Below are 22,051 nucleotides of genomic sequence, written 5' to 3' on the forward strand. Positions count from 1 at the left end.
TGGCAAGACAGGAAACTGAGTTAAAATTTATCAATCTTTTAAATGGCTTTTCTAGGTAAAACTTTTTTTTAAGGGAGAAAACTCCCTTTAGTATTTTATCCCTTTTTGTAATACTGTATTTTTGCTGTTCACCTTGAATCTTCAGACTTCTTAGAAATAAATGGATTTTTAAAAATGTAGCTGAGCCAAGTGTGGTGGCTCACATCTATAATCCCAGCATTCCGGGAGGTTGAGGAGGGAGGACTGTTTGAGGCCAGGAGTTCGAGATCAGCCTGGCCAACATGGTAAAACCCCATCTCTACTAAAAATACAAAACAAACAAAAAAAAACACAAAAAATTAGCCGGGTGTGGTGGTGCCTATAGTCCCCAGCTACTCAGGAGGCACAAGAATCGCTTGACCTCAGGAGATGGAGGTTGCAATAAGATGCGATTGTGCCACTTTACTCTAGCATGGGCAACAGAACAAGACTCGGTGTCAAAAAAAAAAAAAAAAAAGTAAAACGTTGCTGGATTCACCTAGTTGAAATCACCATATTTCCTTTGTAAGGAGGAAAGTCAGGTGGCATAAATAATGAAAAGCCAAATAAGAGACCCAGGAAAAAAATTCACTTAGAAGGCAATCAACTGCGTAGCTTATTCTTACCTTGGCTGTTTTTTTCGCGAGTTGACATTTTTGCTGGTTGAGACAAAAATGACATTATCTTACAACAAAAACTGGGTATTTTCCTAAATGACTATAGTAACGCATTTTGATTACTATGAACTAATAAAGTGCACTGGATGAAAATAAGTAAATATTCTTTTCAATTAGCAAAAATTAAACTAAGAAAGGCAAAATAAAAATTTTTAAAGGATTTTTAATTTACCTTGGTTGATGATGACATCTTTATGCCTAGAAAAGAAATTTAAGAAACACATTTATTTTATAATTTTATATGGCTGACCATTAGAATCACCTCAAGAAACTGTAAAAGTGTCAATGCTTAGGCTATAACCTAGACAAATCTCTAAAAGCGAGAGTAAGAAATCAGCATTTTTTAAAGTTTCTCACTAATGAACTACTAATATACACTATTTTATAAAACAATGAGTATCCCACAAGAGCATCTAAACAGTGAAAGCAAAAAAAAAACTTATGAAAAATACTCAAATGTTATATGATTATTAAGATTTATTATTTGGCTGGGCACAGTGGCTCACGCCTGTAATCCTAGCACTTTGGGAGGCTAAAGCAGGTGAACTCTTTGAGTCCAGGAGTTCAAGACCAGCCTGGGCAACATGGCAAAACCCTATCTTTACAAAAAATACAAAAATATTAGCTGGGCATGGTGGCACGTGCCTGTAGTCCCAACTACCCAGGAAGCTGAGGTAGGAGAATCACCTGAACCCAGGAAGGTGAAAGCTGCAGTAAGATGTAACAGTGATAGTGCCATGGCACTCCAGCCTGAGTGACTGAGTGAGACACTGTCTCAAAAAAAAAAAAAAAAAAAAGACATATTATTTGAGTTGGGAGCATTAAAAGGTAGATACAACTTTTTGTAGAAGACTTGAAAGAAAATATACACCGGGTTGGGTGTGGTGGCTCACGCCTGTAATCCTAGCACTTTGGGAGGCCGAGGCAGGCAGATCACGAGGTTGAGAGATTGAGACCATCCTGGTTAACATGGTGAAACCCCATCTCTACTGACAATACAAAAATTAGCGGGGTATGATAGTGCGCGCCTATAGTCCCAGCTACTCGGGAGGCTAAGGCAGGAGAATCGCTTGCACCCGGGAGGTGGAAGTTGCAGTGAGCCAAGATTGTACCACTGCACTCCAGCCTGGCGACAGAGTGAGACTCCGTAAGAGAAGTAAGAATTATAATACAGAGTTTTTAAAAAGATTCAAATCAAGGCCGGGCGCAGTGGCTCACGCCATAATCCCAGCACTTTGGGAGGCTGAGGCAGGCAGATCATGAGGTCAAGAGATCAAGACCATCCTGGCCAACACGGTGAAACCCTGTCTCTACTAAAAAATACAAAAATTAGCTGGGCATGGTGGTACGTGCCTGTAGTCCCAGCTACTCGGCAGACCGAGGTAGGAGAATTGCTTGAACCTGGGAAGCAGAAGTTGCAGTGAGCTAAGATGGTGCCACTGCACTCCAGCCTGGTGACAGAGCAAGACTCCGTCTCAAAAATAAAAAAAAGATTTAAACCAGACATACATAACTATACATGCAAACATAACAGCCAAATAATTATTACTTTTTAGATATAATGAAGAAAGTGCAATACTTACTTGTCTGTATTTTTGGTAACTTTTGGTATTAATTTGGGTGTTGAAGGTATTTTCGACAATTTATTACGGCTATCATCTGAATTTTCCCATGAATTGTGTGACTTTTCAGCTGGTGATGGTCGTTTTATGCTAGAAGGAACATTAATTTCTTAGAGAAAAATTCTGAGTGTCAAAGACACGTAACTGACAATTTAAACAGAACACAAGAGCAGCAATTAACATTTCCTTAAAGCTAATCCAGAAAAGAGAAGGATTAGTTGAAAGACTGCCTGGATGAGTAAAGGAGTTAAACAAGGCAATTCCCAAACCTGTATTATAATTTTCTTTATCACTCAGAAGATTCACTAGAACAAAATTACCTGATTTTTTTTTTTTAAAAAAACTTCTGTTAACAGAAAAAAATTATTTCCTTACATCGCTAAGGTTTCTCATAATCTGTAGTTACAGAAAACCTGTATTTTTTCATAGCCATTGAATTTTATGAGGCTGCCATTTTCATTTTTTGTGCAATTATGTCCTCAAGTAATTACATTACATACGGTACAAATGACAATTTCTAAATATAACAAGGAATAAACTCTTGTTTATATCTTTAGGGACAATTTTACCAATGATCAGAAATAAAAAAGACTTTATATAAGAATGTGGTTATTGGCAATCCTGATTCCCTATACTTATAAGTGAAATTTGTTTCTTTACAAATGATTTTTTCATTGCATTGCTAACTATCCTCAAACTCATCCAGTCTCCAATACTTCTTGCAACAGTATATCCAAAGAGCAATTTAGGAGGGCAAGCACATTTCCAGGAGACCTCAAGAAGCTGAAAAAAAGATGCTGGGACAAAGAAGATACCAAGTGAAATCAGAACCTTAAAGAGACCGATTATAAAAAGCCACCTTAAACCACACACAATCCAAAGTTATGTAGCATTAATAAGCTATATCCAAGAAAAACTCCACAGGAGACCAGGCAGAAAAATTACAAACCATTTAGATTGGGTAAGAATCTGCATGAGACACACAGACAAAGCATTTTGTAAGTGATAAACATGCATCAATCAAGCGAAGGGTATTTTGATTTTCCCAATTTCCATTAGCGATCTGAGGCAAAATATTAAATTGATCAAATAAAATTATAAATCTTTTAGGAATGGTTGTCATTTATTTTATTAAAATTCTAGCCAGTTCTGGAAATGGTTTAATAGTTTTCCTAAGATTTCCAAGCAGAAGTACGATGATAAAATATGTCTATTCCTAATCACAAGGCTTGAATAAGCATTTCTAAATAGGCAAATTTAATTAGATTGGTCTCAATATTTGATTAGGAGGCAGCTGTAGCACTGAACTCCCAGCATGCAGGTTTAGATTCTCAATTTAGGCTCACACACACTGTTAGAATGTTTCTCCCTCTTCCCCTTCTCATAACTTTAAAATATTATTACGGACACAGAGAGAAGCCCTCAAGCAAGCCTTTAGCATAGAAAAGACCAGGTGAAATGGATTCATTTCTCTACTCAAGCAAGAACTTATCCTCCCAAGACCCAAAACTGAAACTGAGATGCAGCCACCATGAAGAGCCACTTGAGATGGGCCCTTGTAGGTTGAAGGTTGTAATGATGCCAAAATACAGTGAGGACAATTACATATGGCCATTTTCTATCCATGGCTATAAATTTATGCATAGTTACATACAAGTATAAAAAGTATTCAAAAATTTGGTTGGGAGAATATTGTTTGGTTTTAGACTAGGTTATTCCTGCCTTCCTTTAATCATATTGTTCATAACTCAGTTTTTTTTCCCCAGTTTTAACTGAGAAGTTGTGACCTTAATTCTTTATTCCCCAATGTGCTATAAAGTATAAATTATAAGCAATGAAGAAGGGAAAAATAAAGCCACCAGCCTTTTCTCTCAGAATCCTTGGATAGCTAACTTTTTCCCAAGTCACAGAATTTAGGTATCATTACAACCATTCCCTAGCTCTGTACTTGGGGACAGTTAAAACCTTTTGGTGGGAGTAGCATTCTTGCTTTCTGGAGTTTGTCTGTGTATTTGGAGAGGTTGTGAAGAGGGCTGGGGAGAAGGTGATGCTCGAATTTGTGGACTTTGATCATTAGAATGAGATTCCTCTTTTTTTTCTCTCTGTCCTTGTGGTTTTTCTTTCTTTTTTTCTGTACCACTGTAAAATAAAGTATAACATGGAACAATACACATTTAAACAAATAAAAAAAAAATCAAATGATAGAAAAGTGATTATTATATAATTCAAAACCCTAAGTCATACAGCTAATACAATTTGCACTGTTTTCATTCAAGAAGGACAATATTTCTTTGAAAATTCCAGAAGCTATTAACATCTTCAGTGAAGAATTTATAAAAATTCTAAGGTGATGCATCCCATGAAGATTGCCCCTTTAGACAGAAATGGTCTCTAATACATTTTGCGATCTTGGCAGATTTTGGGGGACAAATGAAGGTCTCTTAACTGACCTCAAGTTACCCAAATCAGAGGATTATCTGTGTAAAGCATAATGACTGACGCCAAAGGAACACTAAATATTCACGTTTAAAAGATTATTCTCCAATTCCTGTTTTTTTTCTGTATACTTCTACTCCCTTCAATTGAGTTTTAAACCTACCAAGAGTTTAAGTTTTTTCCCAAATCTGTTTATGTTGGTTATTTTAATTATGTAAGTTAATTAAATACAAAGAGAATAGCAATTTCTATGAAAACTAAGTTTAATGCTCTGGAAAGACTACAAAAAAATGAGTTACTAAAAAAAATTGCTGTTAAATTTAGTGTGAGTGACACAATTTTAAAAATCACAGAAGCGGCTGGGCGCAGTGACTCACGCCTGCAATCCCAGCACTTTGGGAGGCTGGTGGATCACCTGAGGTCAGGAGTTCAAGACCAGCCCAGGCAACATGGTGAAACTCCGTCTCTACTAAAAATACAAAAATTAGCTTGGTGCAGTGGTATGCGCCTGTAATCCCAGCTACTCGGCAGAAGAATCGCTTGAGCCGGGGAGGTGGAGGTTGCAGTGAGCGGAGATTGCACCATTATACTCCAGCTTAGATGACAGCGTGAGACTGTCTCAAAAAACAAACAAATCACAGAGCCTGGGTGTGGTGGCTCACACCTGTAATCCCAGCACTTTGGAAGGCCAAGACGGGAGGATCACTTGAGCCCAGGAGTTCAAGACAAGCCTGGGCAACATAGTGAGACCCTGTCTCTTTAAAAAAAAAAAAAAAAAAATTGGCCGGGCATGGTGGCTCATGCCTGCAATCCCAGCACTTTGGGAGGCTGAGGCGGGTGGATCATGAGGTCAGGAGATCGAGACCATCCTGGCTAACAAAGTGAAACCCCATCTCTACTAAAAAATATAAAAAATTAGCCCGGTGTGGTGGTTGGCACCTGTAGTCCCAACTACTTGGGAGGCTGAGGCAGGAGAATGGCGTGAACCCAGGAGGCAGAGCTTGTAGTGAGCTGAGATCACGCCACTGCACTCCAGCCTGGGTGACAGAGCGAGACTCTGACTAAAAAAAAGAAAATCATAGAAAGAGAAATGGGTTCTAACATACTCTTCTGCCAGAGTTTCAAATTTCTTACTCATTTCATTTCTGAGAACTGAAACTAAAAATTTTAGAAAGTTATTTATGGGTATATTTTATGAAAGACAGTCAACAACAATTTGATGAGACATACATACTTAGAGGGTAGGTTTGGTCTTTCATTTAAAAACTGATGAATGAATACAGGTGAATATATCTTATGTTAAAATATTTCAGATATTTATGTATAAATTCTTTGGATTCTGTACTTTGACTCTTAGTTAATAAACCACCTGCTATTCCTAACCAGACTGGATAAGTGTACTTATACTGAAAACACTCTTGACAATATCATAAAGCTGATGGAATCAAGACTTGAATTTTAGTGATGAAAGGGTAGGAAACTACTAAATGCCTATTTCTTTTCTTTCCTTTTTTTTTTTTTTGAGACGAAGTCTTGCTCTGTCATCCAGGCTGGAGTGCAGTGGTATGATCTCGGCTCACTGTAACCTCCACCAAGGTTCAAGCAATTCTTCCACCTCAGCTTCCCCAGCAGCTGAGATTATAGGCACCCACCACCACACCCAGCTAATTTTTACATTTTTAGTAGAGATGGTTGTTACACCATGTTGGCCAGACTGGTCTCAAACTCCTGACCTCAGCTGATTTGACTGCCACGGCCTCCCGAAGTGCTGCGATTACAGGCATGAGCCACTGCGCCCAGCCCTGAATGTCTGTCTTAATCAAAGGACGTTTTGTAATTCGATTATAAGGTACATAATCAACAAGAAAGTTTGTTCAAGAACATTTTAAATAAATGTACATAGTATATACAATTTATCACATAATAGTTTAAAATGTTATAGTATATTTTAATGTCAAGTGACATTTCTTAACCTGATACACTTCTGATAACTTCTGACTTCAGACTGGCCCTTGACTATCTACTTTGTGATCAATTGTTTTTTAAAGTGGGTGCTAAGAAATACAATTTTGGCTGGGCGCAGTGGCTCACACCTGTAGTCCCAGCACTTTGGGAGGTTAAGGCGGGTGGATCACCTGAGGTTGGGAGTTTGAGACCAGCCTGACCAACATGGAGAAACCCTGTCTCTACTAAAAATACAAAATTAGCTGGGTGTGGTGGTGCATGCCTGTAACCCCAACTACTCCCGGTGCTGAGGCAGGAGAATTGTTTGAAGACGGGAGACGCACGTGGTGAGCCAAGATTGCGCCATTGCACTCCAGCCTGGGCAACAAGAGTGAAACTCCATCTCAAAAAACATATGTATATAAAATAAAAAAAATTAAAGAAATACAATTACACTTCAAGAATATCAGATTAACTTTAAAAACTGAGTTCCAGTATGTCCAACTCTCTCAAAAACAAAAACAAAAAACAGAAGTTACTTCTTTCTTGCTGTTCTTCAACAAGAATACAGTGGCCACTAGTTTTATATGGGCCCAGTAAAACCTGAAAGAGCCACTTTCCTTCTAGGTTATTTAAAAGCAAAATATAGGGACCCTGGATCATAAACTAACAAACTCAGCTGGCCTTAGACTGTTGAATCACTAATGTTCATAATACTGATCACTACACACCAACAGTACAATAGCTACGTAAGAAAATGGGCTGAATCTGAACCATTACTGGATACAACATGGAAATTTATTTAAAATTGTACTAACATTTTCTTATGGTTTCTCCTTTTCTACTCAAAGTGGAGTACAGGTAATAAATTTTAGCATCCTTTGTAGGGGAAAGTCTAGATTCTGTAATAACGATGTCAAAGACTGAGTTCTAGAAGGAATTTTTAAAAGGGCTGAAGATCTTGGCATTTCTTCAACATTCTTGTAGTTAACTGTTTGGTTAAGTATCTATGAATCCTCACCGATGAATAATTCGGTCACTGGCATTAGTTTATTGAGGTAAGCATTTTCCATCAGTACACTGTTAACACATGATCTTATTACTCAAGATTTTCCTCACTCATTCTTTGAAGAAACTAGTTGTAAGATTTTGTAGCTGATCACCTATGGTCTCTCCAAACTCTATATCAAATAATTTGCTAGAAATTACAAAAGGGGGAAAATCCTGTGAGCACTTTTATTGGAGTAAATTAATTAACTGATGAAAAGAACATAAAGAATGCAAATCTGTAATCCACTGAAACTTATACTGCTGTAATTCCACAGCCGTCCTGCCCACCATCCCCTAAGACACACACACCCCCCCCAGATAGTACTATATTTTTGAAATAAGCCTTAATTTTATAGTTATGGTTAAAAAATAAAAGTTATAACAGCATTTGACGTCCCACTGACATAGATATATCAAATATTCTGTTTTCCCTTTAAAAATGCTGTATCAAATATATCACTTGCTATGGAAAATTCACTTCTACAATTTCTTTAAATATAGTGATGTTTATCAACAAATACTTGTTAAAAAGAAACAAAACAAAAGCAGGAAATGAAACTGCTTTCTTTCTTTAGTGAGAACGGAAAGCTTCCTCAAACAACTTGACAGGTATGATGAGTGCAAGCTGAGTGAGCACAGGCTAAATGTCTCTACTTTCACAGTTTAAGAATTCAAAGGACATGCTCATTTGAATTCAAATAGCTCTATTTCATATTCTTTCTAAAGGTAGACCTCTACCACATTCAGACAATTTTGCAATGTTAGTTTTTCCCCCCTTCACAAACGGGTACCTTTTAGCAGCAGATGAAAGAGTTTCTTTTCCTGCAATTGAGACAGCGCTGGTATGACTTGGTTTTCTGTTTGCACCACTTCCATTGGTTATACAGGACATGGGAATAGCTGCTCGAGGGCTTGGTTGGCCTAAAGATAATTAAGGAAAAAAAATTATAAAAAATTTGAATATATTCCTCAAAGATCTAAGTTTTAAAATTAAGTCCATCTGGAAGGAGGGGATGGTGGAAAAAAAAATTAAGTACATTATTGTTTATAACTTTTGAGCAGAGTGCCCCCCTGGTATGCAGCACATGATATTGTCTCAAGACTTAATCCCATCAAAACAGACCTATAGGAAAGCCATACTAATTTACTAAAACACAGTTGGGCTAGTTCTCTTAGCTAAATGGTTTGCTTTACCACACACAGCAGCCTTATAACACATGATTCAAATGCGTGCCTCAAGTAAACCATAAATCCCATGACATCAATCTTCAAAAACAGCTTGTTTGTTAAAATCATAAATTTTAAATCCTAGAAACCATAAATATTAAATTCTAGACTGTTACTCCATATAAATAAAGCATAAGTATATAAAGTTAACCTGTTCTTTAACTTACACAGTACAAGGAGTGGAATAAATGTGTGAATGGTATATTGGTGTGGTCAGAAGACACAACATCACAAGATAAAACAGTCCTGTCTATACTAAGAGTCAAGTAAAGATTTGGGAATAGAGAACATTTTTATTTTTTAATTTTTGGACTCAGTTTTCTCATGTGCACACAAGTAATATCTGGTACCTTAGGAAGTTCTACACATGGTGGTATAACACTGCATTTTTGTCAAGAGTAAGATGTTGGAGGTCATTTGTATCATAATCACCTAACATGCTTCCTTAATATAGATTCCTAAGTCCTACATTAGATTGAATGAATTTGAAGACAGGAAGAAGAAGACCTGCTGCATTTATTTTTGAAACCTCTTAAGAAATTTTTTTTTACATATAAGTTATATTAACCCCCAAATTATGCAAATATCACTGGTCATTAGATTTAGTTCTAATATGTCAAACAAGTTACTTATTGGTTTATCAGTAGCTTTTAAAAAACTGTGATAAAACAGTCCTAAAATTTATCATTTTAACCATTTACAAATGTACAATTCAGTGACAATTAGTATATTCACAATGTTGTACAACCACCACCACTACCAAGTTGCAGAATATTTTCATCACCCCAAATAGAAACCACATATCCACTGGCCAGGCGCAGTGGCTCAGCCTATAATCCCAGCACTTTGGGAGGCCCAGGCGGGCAGATCACGAATTCAGGAGATTGAGACCATCCAGGCTAGCACAGTGAAACCCCATCTCTACTAAAAATACAAAAAATTAGCCAGGCATGGTGGCGGGCACCTGTAGTTCTAGTTACTCGGGAGGCTGAGGCAGGAGAATGGCGCGAACCCGGGAGGCAGCGCTTGCAGTGAGCGAAGATCGCGCCACTGCACTACAGCCTGGGCCAAAGAGCGAGACTAGGTCTCACTCCATTAAGCAGTCACTCCCTCCCCACACCCCACCCTCTAAAGAAGCCATACCTTGTTTGGCTTCTTTTATATAGTACAATGTTTTCAAGGTTCACCATGTTGTAGCACATATATTTCATTCTTTTTTATGACTGAAAAATATTCCATTGTATAGATATATTTTGTTTTTCATCTGTTGATGATCATCTGGATTGTTTCCACCTTCCCCTTTTGGATAATGGGAATAGTGCTGCCATAAACATTTGTGTAAACATTTTCATATGAACACCTGTTTTCAATTATTTTGAGTATATACCTAGGAGCGGAACTGCTGAGCCACAGTTGTTGTATGTTCAACTCTTTGAGGGACTGCCAAACACAGTGGCTGCACCATTTTACAATTTCACTAGCAATGTACAAGGGTTCCAGTGTCACCATATTCTTGCCAACACTTGTTATTTTCAGGTTAAAAAAACTCAAGAGGGTATTAAGTGTTACCTCATTGAGTTTTGGTTTCATTGATTCTATTGTTTTTCTACTCCCTACTTCATTTATTTTGCTCTAATCTTTATTTCCTTCCCTCCGCTAAGCCTTGGATTTAGTTTATTATTCTTTCCTAGTCTTTTTTTTTTTTTTTTTTGAGACAGGGTCTCGCTCTGTTGCCCAGGCTGGAGTGTCATAGCACAATCATGGCTCAGTGCTGCCATGGCCTCCAAGGGCGCAATCCATCTGTCTACCTCAGCCTCATGAGCAGCTGTGACTACAGGTGCATGCCACCATGTCTGGCTAATTTTTGTATTTTTTTTTTTTTTTGTAGAGACAGGGTTTTGCCACGTTGCCCAGTGTGGTCTCTAACTTAGGTTCAAGCAATCCACCTGCCTCAGACTATCAGTGGCGTGAGCCACTGTGCCCGGCCACCAATTACAGGCATTTTTACCATTCTTTTACCAATGCCTCAAATGGCATATCAACTTCAATTGCTCAAACATTTTGCCCACTTTAAGAACGGGCTTTCTTCTTAATAACTGAGGCATACAAGTTCTTCAAATATTCTACATAAAAGTCCTCTGACAAATACATGTCTGGCAAATATTTTCTCTTATTCTGTAGCTTGCCCTTTTATTTTCAAAACAGTTTTTGAAAGAACAAGATGCTTAAATTTTGATGAAATTCAATTAATTGATTTTTCTCTTATAGTCTGTGCTTGTTTGTGTGCTACTTATGAAATGTCTGTCAAACTCAAGGTCACTAAGATCTTTCTTATATAAGTTTTAGCCCTCACATTGAGGTCTATGATCCATTTTGATTTAATTTTTGTTTATGATGTGAGATAAGAGTCAAGGTATTTTTGTTTTTTTGTCTTTTTTTTCCCCTGGCATATGACTTTAATAACTCTTGAATTAGGGTTGAAATTTCTTGAGCACTCTGCGTAGCACATAGAAAGTACTTAATACCAAAACAACTAAATGGATGCAACTTCACCACCAAATTTCTCTTCTGGATTATGCTGGGTTTATCTTGAGTCTCTCTTCTTGCAGTTTTACCTTATATTATGGCATTGCTACACTGTGCCAGAATGACCTAACATATGCTACGTATCTTTAAATTTAATGCCACGAACTGTAATATGCCCCATTATTTTAAGTACCATTAGAAAGAAGTATTTCCTATTAGAACTATAAGACACCATCAATTGTAATATGCACTGTAATTTCAGGGATGTTAACAATGTCAAAAACGTAGGCATCTTGGACTAATTACTATAAATCTGCCTGTCAGTCCTCAGCTTAAGATTCTTTAGTGGCTCTCCACTACCTTCAGGATGAAAACGAAATTCCCTAACAAGGTGTAAGAAAACCTTCCACTACGGGTCCTACCAGTCTATGTTCATTTCTTGAAACTCCCAATCTCACACCCTGTACTTCAGTTTATTCTGAATTCCTAAACTAAGTCCTTTTTACTCTTCTGCACTTTTGCGCCTGGATGATCCTTCTCTCCGGCATACGCTAGTCACCTCTGCTTGCCTAAACTGTAATGTATTCATCATCCATGCACCAATCAAATATTTACTCAGGACCAATTATAATCCTAGTCTTATGTTTACAAAGGTATATAAGGCAGTTGCTGACATCAAGGAATTCAAAATCTTCAAAGAGAATCACATCAGCAATGAAAACATGTGGTAAGTACAGTAACAGATATCAATGGAGTACCATGGAAGTACAAAGAAAGGACACATAATTCTGTAAGGATTAGGGACACAGAGTTCAAGGAAGGCTTCCTTGAAAAAATACAGAATAAGACCTTAAAGAATAAGAAAGAAATAGACAACTGAAAGGGTGGTGATAAGATACTGGGATCCATTGCAGTATGTGTAAAGCAACAGAAACACTCTAACAGCAAAGTGAGTGTATGTATTTGTGGCATTGAGTGGTTGGTGGTGGGGAGACAAAAAGCTCCTTGATGTGGCCAGGATGTAGAATGAAAGAGGGGATAGTTCAGAGAGAAGAGGTAAGTAGCATTCAGATGATGCAAACTTTATCTATAGAGAATAAAGAATCACTAAAGGGTTTTAAGCTGAAAAAGAGAGTTCAATTTACATTTTAGAGGATACCCTCTGGTAGCCATGTGAAGAACTGATTTCAGGGCAGTAGTCTGAGAATAAGATGGTGGGGACCAAAAGCTAGATAGCGTGAACGAAAAAGTGAAGGAAGTTTTAAGAATCATGGTGGAAACCATCATAATGCCAGGATGAAGGTCAATAAAAACTTTTATACTTGATCATGACATGAGAATGCTAATCACTATAGTTTACACCCCTTAATGACAGACTCAAGTAGATGACCTTACCGACATCTTAGCCTGAAAGTTCCTAAATACCAATAAATTTCAGTGTACTGTAGACTAACAGAGTAAAGTTATCACTAAGAACTGCTGCATATTCCAAAGCTCAAAATCTGAAATCCTTCTTGCTACTCTGGTATGTATTATCTTCTTATTCTTGCATCTATCCCAACCTGTCTCTCTAAAACTGTAATTTTATCACAACTTCCTGTTTCTATAACTAACTTCTTCTGGCATTCAATTTACAAACAATGTATTGTTTCTCAGCTAGCCTTGGGATGATTATGTTAGTGACCTCTTTCAAATAGTGTATGATCTAGTGGGAGCAACAAATATACATGCCAAAAGAGATGTACAAATAAAAATTTAAAACAATTCCAAAACGTGACAAAAAATAGATCATTTTCAGAAAATAATTTCTGAGGCCTTTAAGATGGCTACAGTTTTGATCAGAAGAAGGGTAGAGATAGTCTAGCTGATACTTCAAATCTTTTATTTATCTCGAATTCTCTATCACATGCCTCATGGCTCTAACTGTATACTTCTTCCACTCCTCATTTTTAAGACCTTTGTCACTTTTCTCTATTGGCTGATTATTCTTGCTTTATTCTTTGAGAAGACTGAAGACTACATGTACCACAGCTTCATAAAAGGGTTCCACCCTATTTATCCATAGGAATTTAATTTGACCTCTAAAGAAAAATCCTCTAGAAAATGTAAACACTTTAAGATGATAACGATCATTTTCCTGTCAATAATTTAAGTGATACTCAAATTCTATCTTCTCCATTTGGAATTTTATCTGTATACTTCTGCCTTCCTCTTATTTCACAGGAAGATGTACCCTTAGGCCTTTCAACTTGTGGCCACTACTTAGGAGTATATTTTGAGGGGAAATGACAAAGAAGCATTTGACTCTCATATAGAAATGGCACTCTGCAAACGGTGATTGCTACCTGGTCTGAGGCAATACCTGCCAATATACAGTCATGCACTGCATAATGACGTCTTGTTCCACGATGGACTGCATATACAACAGTGGTCCAAGAAGATTCGAATACCGTATTTTTACTGTATCTTTTCTATGTTTAGGTTTGTTAGATATACATATACTTACCATTGTGTTACAGCTGCCTACATAACCTAGGAACAATAGACTATACCAGGGGTCCCCAACCCCTGGGCCACAGACTGGTACCTTCATGGCCTGTTAGAAACCAGGCCAGACAGCAGGAGGTGAGAAGTCAGCAAGTGAAGCTTCATCTGTATTTACAGCTGCTGGTTATCACTTGCATTACCACCTGAGCTCAGCCTCCTGTCAGATCAGAGGCTGTATTGGATTCTCATAGGAAAGTAAATCCTATTGTGAACTGTGCATGTGAGGGATCTAGGTTGCATGTTCCTATGAGAATCTAATGCCTGATGATCTACCACTGTCTCCCATCACCCCAAGATGGGACCATCTAGCTGTAGGAAAACAAACTCAGGGCTCCCACCGATTCTACGTTATGGTGAGTTGTATAATTATTTCATTATATATTACTACGTAATAAGAATAGAACAACAAATGTAACATGCTTGAATGATCTCAACACCACCCCCCACCCACCCCAGTCTGCAGAAAAATGGTCTTCCATGAAACCAGTCCCTGGTGCCAAAAAAGTTGGGGACCACTGGGCTATGCCATACAGCCTAGATGCATACTATGCTATACCATCTAGGTTTGTGTAAGTACACCCTATAATGCTCAAACAAGGAAAAAATTGCCCAATGATGCATTTCTCAGAACGTTTCCCTGTTAAGTGATGCATGACTATACTTCTACACACAAAATAAAGAGACACTCCCTCATCCCCTTCCACAGTTACCAGTCATTTTAGTGTAAGGGTCCCACCAAGGCAATTCATACCTTCCTAAACTGATGGATGTAGCATCCTTATCAACAACATTTACAGGAAACCTATGATAATCCCTGAATCCTCCCAAATGTTATTTGGGCCAGGAGCTGAATGATACAGATCTGTGCCTTTACAGTATCCCAGATTTTACATAATTAGCAATGTTTCTATTGGAGAACTTACCCCTACATTTCAATTTTGCCTTTGGGTTCTTTCATTTCTCAAGTGGCAATTATAATGCTTTGTACTTTGGCTTAACCAGCAGTTTCCTGATTTAAATGACTGACTGCCACCTTCAGATAAATTTAACTTTTTAACTTCTATATCATTGTGTACTAACAGCTTGTCTTCACATAACGCCACTGGGCTGTGTTCTCAAATTACATTCATTTGGTCACCTCAAGAAGTCCTAATGAGTTTCCCAGGCACCAGCTGGGACATAATTCATCTTCTTGCCAGCTAAAACTTCCAGTGTTCTCTGGGCCTTCCCTTTTGCTCCGAAGTACAGGTAATTTTTTTTTCTTTTGGCAAGTATTCAGCTGCAACTGGTGCATATATTACGAACATATGCCGTCAAAAGGAAAGAATTCTCTGACAGAGGAGAAGGTATATGAAAAATTTAAGTGAGTGGCCACCTTAAAAACTCATGGGAAAATTTTCTACCTCAGTCAAGCACCCTGCATAATTTACTCAAGAAAAAAATGGGTCTTAGCTTTAAATACTGCTGGCACACTGGAGACGATAAACTAAGACAACGAAATATATTTAAAGGTTAGGTGTGTTTCTGATTTTGGTATTTACTGAATGGCAATACTACTATGAAGCAACATAGCAGAATTTCATTAAGCCCTTAGCACACACATCATTAACATTTACTTTTGGTCATATCTGATGACAACTTATGTCCTTCCCATATCACCACCATCTAGCAAAATCATACAACAGCTGTCTTCAGTAATAGGGAAGTTGACCTGTCCTTTGAACCACAGCTTCATAAAAGGGTTCTATCCTATTTATCCATATGAATTTAATTTGACCTCTAAAGAAAAATCCTCTAGAAAATGTAAACACCTTAAGATGATAACGATCATTTTCCTGTCAATAATTTATGTGATACTCAACACTATAAATTCTAATTTCACAAGTGGCTAAAAAAAAAAAATCATATATAAAACTGTCTATAATATAAAAAATGACTTTACTTTTTAATTAAAGAAAAAATACAAATCCCTACAAGATAATTTCATTTTTAATGTTATGAAAAACTTCACTTATTTGAAAATACTTTGCTTAAAATGTTTACTCCAAATTTTCTTACCACTAATTTATTAATCTTATTTAACATCAAAACTGAGATGATCTATTTTAGGCTGCACACAAATGTTAATAGTGAAGAGTCACTTAAATTCCAATTGCTTTCAACAATATGCTATATATAAACTCCAAGATAAAGTTGTCCAGAGTTGCCAATAACATTATGAAACTTTACATATGTATTTCTCTCAATGTCTCAACATCAATATTGGAAACATAATTAGTTGGATGTATTTTTCCATTAAAGGGAAATATAATAATTATTAACATGAATTATTCTCATCTATGAAATAATTATTTTCTCAAATTATTAATCAATACCCCCATCAATCCATTTCATAGACTTGCCTGTGTCCCAGGCAACAGAGTAACTCAAAGAGTGAACCACCTTAGCATATTATAAAATAGTCAGTTAATTATGAAGTATAATTTTAAAATCAATTGGAGAAAAAAAACTCTCTGTAATTAATAAGGTTATTAAAAAGAATTAAGAGTTAGTGTTATGTGAAAAGAAAAAGTTCCACACAGATGGTTCTGTGGCTCCAGAAGTAGGTAATCCTTCACTAAAGAGCCATTAACAAAACTGATCCTAGACTCACTTTAGAGACACAGGAATTATGACTAAGGATAATTAGAAAAGGACCAGAAAGGACAACTTACAAAAAGTAAGTTCCTGGGGAATAGGAATTATAGCTAGTTAACGGTATTTATATTTCATGACATTGAGAAGTAGGTGTTAAAAAACTCGTGTCATATAAAATATTTGTGTATACGCTGGAAAAAAAGCAATTTTTAAATTTCTTTAAAGTATTTCAGAATTTTCTTTACTGAAATACCTTAGTAGATACAATATGAGAGAAAATATCTTTAAAATGTTTCTCAATTTACATAAAATTACAATGTACTGTTGTTTCCGCATATTAAAAAGACTTTGGAGACCAAGGTAGATTACTTGAGCCCAGGAGTTTGAGACCAGCCTGGGCAACATAGCGAGATTCCACCTGTACAAAAAAAGAAAAGATTTTAGCAGGGTGTGGTGGTGTACACCTGCAGTCCTAGCTACTCCAGAGGCTGAGGAAGGAGGATCACTTGTGCCCAGGAGTTTGAGGTTACAGTGAGCCTGGGTGACAGAATAAGACTGTGTCTCTTAAAAAAGTAAAAAAAAAAAAACCTAAATATAAACTACTTAAAATAAGCCTTTTAAAAATGTGAATAGCAATCAAACATCATTATCATTTTCTATTATAGGTTTTAAAATACTTATATGTACCCCCGGGTTCTGAGTCTGTATATTATATATAGGAACTTGTTCTTCCCTCTCTACACAAAGCTTATATTCCCTATAAAGCCCATATACATTAACTGATCTAGCTCCTTATTCTACTCAAAAATTCCAAAATCCCCCTATAAAAATCAATTTATAACCAAACAAAACTTTTTTCTGGCTTGATCTTGGTGGTCCTCAAAGTTGGGTCTCTAAATAAGTAAATAAATCAAGCAAGCATAATTTAACACAATCAGTCAAAGTAGTTTCTATCAAGTCTTTTGCCAAACCCTCAGGTCCCTTACCCTTTGTCATTGACATATTTATCTTACTATCACTAATAAAAAAGATCGATCCTATCTTCCATCTGACTCTCCACTGTAAGTACATAGACCCAGAGTACATGAGGCTGAGAGGGAAAAAGAGTGGGAATCACAAAACTGGGCAAAATGATACTCACCTTTCCTCCACAATAAGTTTCCTGTCTCCACACCCTCAGGGTCTTTCAGCATCTCTTTCAAAAGTCTATGGTCTTCTGTTCTCCGCTTTAACCACTCCAAACATGTATTCCCTTTTTTTTCTACCACTGAGGACCTATCTTTGTGCCTAAAGGTTATCAGTGTCTCAATGTATATTCACAGTTATCAGGTCTAGAAGTTGTAGTTCTCAGGAGACAGTGATAAGGACTAAAACTTCCAACCCTGACAACTGTGAATATGTATCAACCTTCACTCAGTTGTATCTGTTCATTCTATCTTAGAAGTAGTACTCTTCTGTTTAAGACTAATAGTTTCTCACCTGCTCTAAGATCCCTTCTCAAATTCTCAAGATACTTGCCTCATCAACTACCACTTCATTTCTCCATATTGGTCTTCCTCTCTGCTGCCTTTTTGTCCTCAACCTATCTTCGCACTCAAGTCTATCAAGTATTTTTAACAAATTTTAAAAAGTAATTAAAACTGGCCTTCAACATAGCATCCTCTCCTAGCTATTACCACCTTCCTTCACTCAGGTGAATTTTTTGAGAGCGGCTATATTTGTTGCTCTCAATTCTATAATTCTCCTAAATTGCTGCTTCTCAAAATACTGGTATTTGACTTGCAGTTCTATTACACCACTAAAATGGCTTTTGGAGAGGTTTCTAATACTGCTGTAAATGCCAAGTCCAAAGGTCATCTCTCAGTCTTTGTTTTATTTGACATCTCTGTAGCAGCTGGCAATGCACATCACTTTTTGTGCTATGCTGAAATGTTGGAGCTCCCAATGGAACTATCCCTGAACTGCCTTCTCATTTTACGTCCTCTATGGCTTCAGCTATCATCCATAAGAGGAACATTCCCAAATTCTTGTTGCTAGCCAAGACTAACATGAGCACTAGATCCATATGTAATTCAGCTACCAATATGTATCTCTACATACCATACACACCCCAAACAACATTAAGAAACTGAATTCACAATCTTTCTTCTAAATCTGCTTCTCATTTGCTGGCTGGCTGACTGCACTATCTCCTATTCGGCTGGAATTTGGGAGTTATATAAAACTCTTCCCTAGGTTAATAATTTACATGGACTTATTGAAGTAGGAAGGCAAGCCAATAAATGTTCTCACTTTTCCCATGGCCAAAATGGGCATAATAATGCCTATCCCCATCTACTCTACCAATAAATCTGCAAGAGACATCAAATGATATGTTCAAATACTTGATTCATGTGAAAGAATGATAAATTCTTTCTTGGTGGTTGAAGGAAGGCAAAAGGTACACTACATCTGCTCCAAACTCAGAGCAACAGGGTCTTGATGACTGTTTCTCTCAACCTTGAAAACTCCCAATACTGAAAAGTTAAAAGTCCCATTATACTGGGCTAGTAAGCGTCAAAGCTTAAATTAATTTTTTCAGGATTCTGCTGACTACCACAGAGGGTTCAGAATAAGGCCATTTAAACTATAATGATTTAAATTATGTTTCTGTATTGACAACAGAATTAATTTTAAAAACACATGAGTGCCTACCAGTTAGGTTCAATATGAAATGAGACACAAAATAATGATTCAGCTCCTGCCCTCAGTAAACTTATCAACTAGTTAGAAGACACTAACTTAACACAAATACTGTAACATAAAAAACCTGTAAGTATAATCAGTGGATTATGCAAAAATTCTTTATTTTAAATAATAAAGAATAAACTTTCACAACTTTTTGGGAATTAAAAAAAAGGAAATGGAAAACACACTATAATCACAAGTAATCAACATAAGAAACTAGTTTTATATTTTCAACTTCAACTTTCAAAGAAAATACTGCAAAAAGCAAGACTCTTCTTAACTTTACAATACAATTACCTTTACTTGAGACTGATTTTTTCACTGAGGCCACATGATCTTCAGAGATTGCAAGACGCCTCAAAACATCAGCCAAAGCTGCCTTTAGCACAGTGATTTCGTCTTCTTGTTGCTGAACTCGTGACTCAAGAGCTGACAGGCGATCTTGAACATCAGAAGTACTTGCAGCAGAAATACTATCATCTATAAAATAAAATATGGAATATTATCAAAGTAAACTGCTTGAGAAATAATTTCTGATAAGAAAAACGATCCCAGATAAGACTTACAAAAGATGAGAAGAACTCTGGCTAGGTGAAGTGGCTCGTGCCTGTAATTCCAGCACTTTGAGGGGCCAAGGCGGGCAGATCACTTGAGGTCAGGAGTTGGAGACCAGCCTGGCCAACATGGTGAAACCCCGTCTCTACTAACAATACAAAAAATTAGCCAGGCATGATGGTGCACTTCTGTAATTCCAGCTATGCGGGAGGCTGAGGCACGAAAATCACGTGAACCCTGGAGGCAGAGGTTGCAGTGAGCCCAGATTGCGCCACTGCACTCTAGTCTGGGCGACAGAACAAGACTCTGTCTCAAAAAAGAAAAGAAAGAAAGAAAAAAAAAAAGATGAAAAAATTTCAAAACAAAAAACCCATAACATCCCATCATGTTGACACATATGAACCTTCCGTAAAGATTTTCATAGCTATCTTAATTTAAAATAATATGTTAATAAATTTGACAAATAATTAAAATGGTGAAAATCTTCCCCAAGGTCAAATTCCCCCTATTTTTATAACATCATCTTAATTGGTTTTCTCACGAAAATGCTCCCTAAATACATCATTTTGTAGACATCAGGAAACTTGCAAGACAGCAAACTATCCAACCTTTCTTAATTACAACATTATTATCATAATTCTCTATGAAAACAGAAAAAGCATATAAATCACTTCTGTTTGGTTTTATATATCAGATAGGAAGTCTATCACTTTAACCAACAACGATGAGAAAGCATTCTTTACTACTTTACTCTTTACTGTACTTTTTTTTTTTTTTTTTTTGAGACGGAGTCTCGCTCTGTCACCCAGGCTGGAATGCAGTGGCCAGATCTCAGCTCACTGCAAGCTCCGCCTCCCGGGTTTACGCCATTCTCCTGCCTCAGCCTCCGGAGTAGCTGGGACTACAGGCGCCTGCCACCTCGCCTGGCTAGTTGTTTGTATTTTTTTAGTAGAGACGGGGTTTCACCGTGTTAGCCAGGATGGTCTCGATCTCCTGACCTCGTGATCCGCCTGCCTCGGCCTCCCAAAGTGCTGGGATTACAGGCTTGAGCCACCGCGCCTGGCCTACTGTACTATTATACTCTCCCACACCCCCACAGAAGTCAGTATTGCTATGTAATTAATAAAAGACTTTTCACTGCTCCTTCTCTCCACCTAACACCACAACCTCTCTTAAAAAAAGGTTTTTATGAAGTACATACTTAATATTTGCCTTAGGTTATGTAACAGCAACAAGAGAAAGACTATTCAAATAAGGCTTAGCTGTACCACTGCAATTACAAAGGACTTGCAAAGTTACGTAACTTTATACTACTGTATTTGTTGGGTCAATCAGAATCCAAACATACAGAAACATCAATTGCTGGCTGGGTGCAGTGGCTCACGCCTGTAATCCCAGCACTTTGGGAGGCTGAGGCGGGCAGATTACGAGGTCAGGAGATCGAGACCATCTGGGCCAACAAGGTGAAACCCCGTCTCTACTAAAATACAAAAAATTAGCCGGGCATGGTGGCATGAGCCTGTAGTCCCAGCTACTCGGGAGGCTGAGGCAGAAGAATCGCTTGAAACCGGGAGGCAGAGGCTGCAGTGAGCCGATATCATGCCACTGCACTCCAGCCTGGCAAAAGAGCAAGACCCCGTCTCAAAAAAAAAAAAAAGAAAAGAAAAAAGAAACATTAATCGGTATTGGTTCATTCAGTATAAGCAGGAAAATTCAGGGAAATAACTAATTGTTAAAAACACCCTTGGCTTACACTGAGGGGACGTTTTAGTTTCTAATGTAAGAGTTATTTGGACCAGACTGAGATTATTTAAATGACTGTTTCACTCATTCAGACGATAACGCAGAATGTATTGTTTTTTTCTCATACTGCGATACTATGCTATGGAACTTAATTTAATTCAAAGTTTGAGTTAAAATCACCACCACAACATTTAAAAACCAAAGCTATCACCATTACATGATGGAACAGTAAACAATATTCATATTTCATATCATATACACCACCAGACCTCCCATGCATACATATGTACTCTCTTCTGTCTTTACCAGTATTTCACTGACAATCTTATCTTTTTTTTTTTT

General features: G+C 37.2%; 1 protein-coding gene across 4 annotated transcripts in view; it reads right to left on the reverse strand.

Moving 5' to 3' along the window:
• EML4 (EMAP like 4) overlaps positions 1-22,051 on the reverse strand; it is a 163,853-nt gene that overhangs the window by 69,324 nt on the left and 72,478 nt on the right. For 3 of the 4 annotated variants that reach the window (XM_030921003.1, XM_030921004.1, XM_030921005.1), the window contains 6 exons: positions 19,709-19,891; positions 8,539-8,668; positions 4,283-4,456; positions 2,279-2,407; positions 868-893; positions 645-677 (listed from right to left, as the gene is read on the reverse strand). In XM_030921003.1, the coding sequence (XP_030776863.1) occupies positions 645-677; positions 868-893; positions 2,279-2,407; positions 4,283-4,456; positions 8,539-8,668; positions 19,709-19,891 (675 nt within the window). The remainder of the gene's footprint in view (positions 1-644; positions 678-867; positions 894-2,278; positions 2,408-4,282; positions 4,457-8,538; positions 8,669-19,708; positions 19,892-22,051) is intronic. The other variant, XM_010382598.2, reaches the window with a different exon arrangement.

The sequence above is a fragment of the Rhinopithecus roxellana genome, chromosome 17, assembly GCF_007565055.1.
Source record: "Rhinopithecus roxellana isolate Shanxi Qingling chromosome 17, ASM756505v1, whole genome shotgun sequence".
NCBI lineage: Eukaryota > Metazoa > Chordata > Mammalia > Primates > Cercopithecidae > Rhinopithecus > Rhinopithecus roxellana.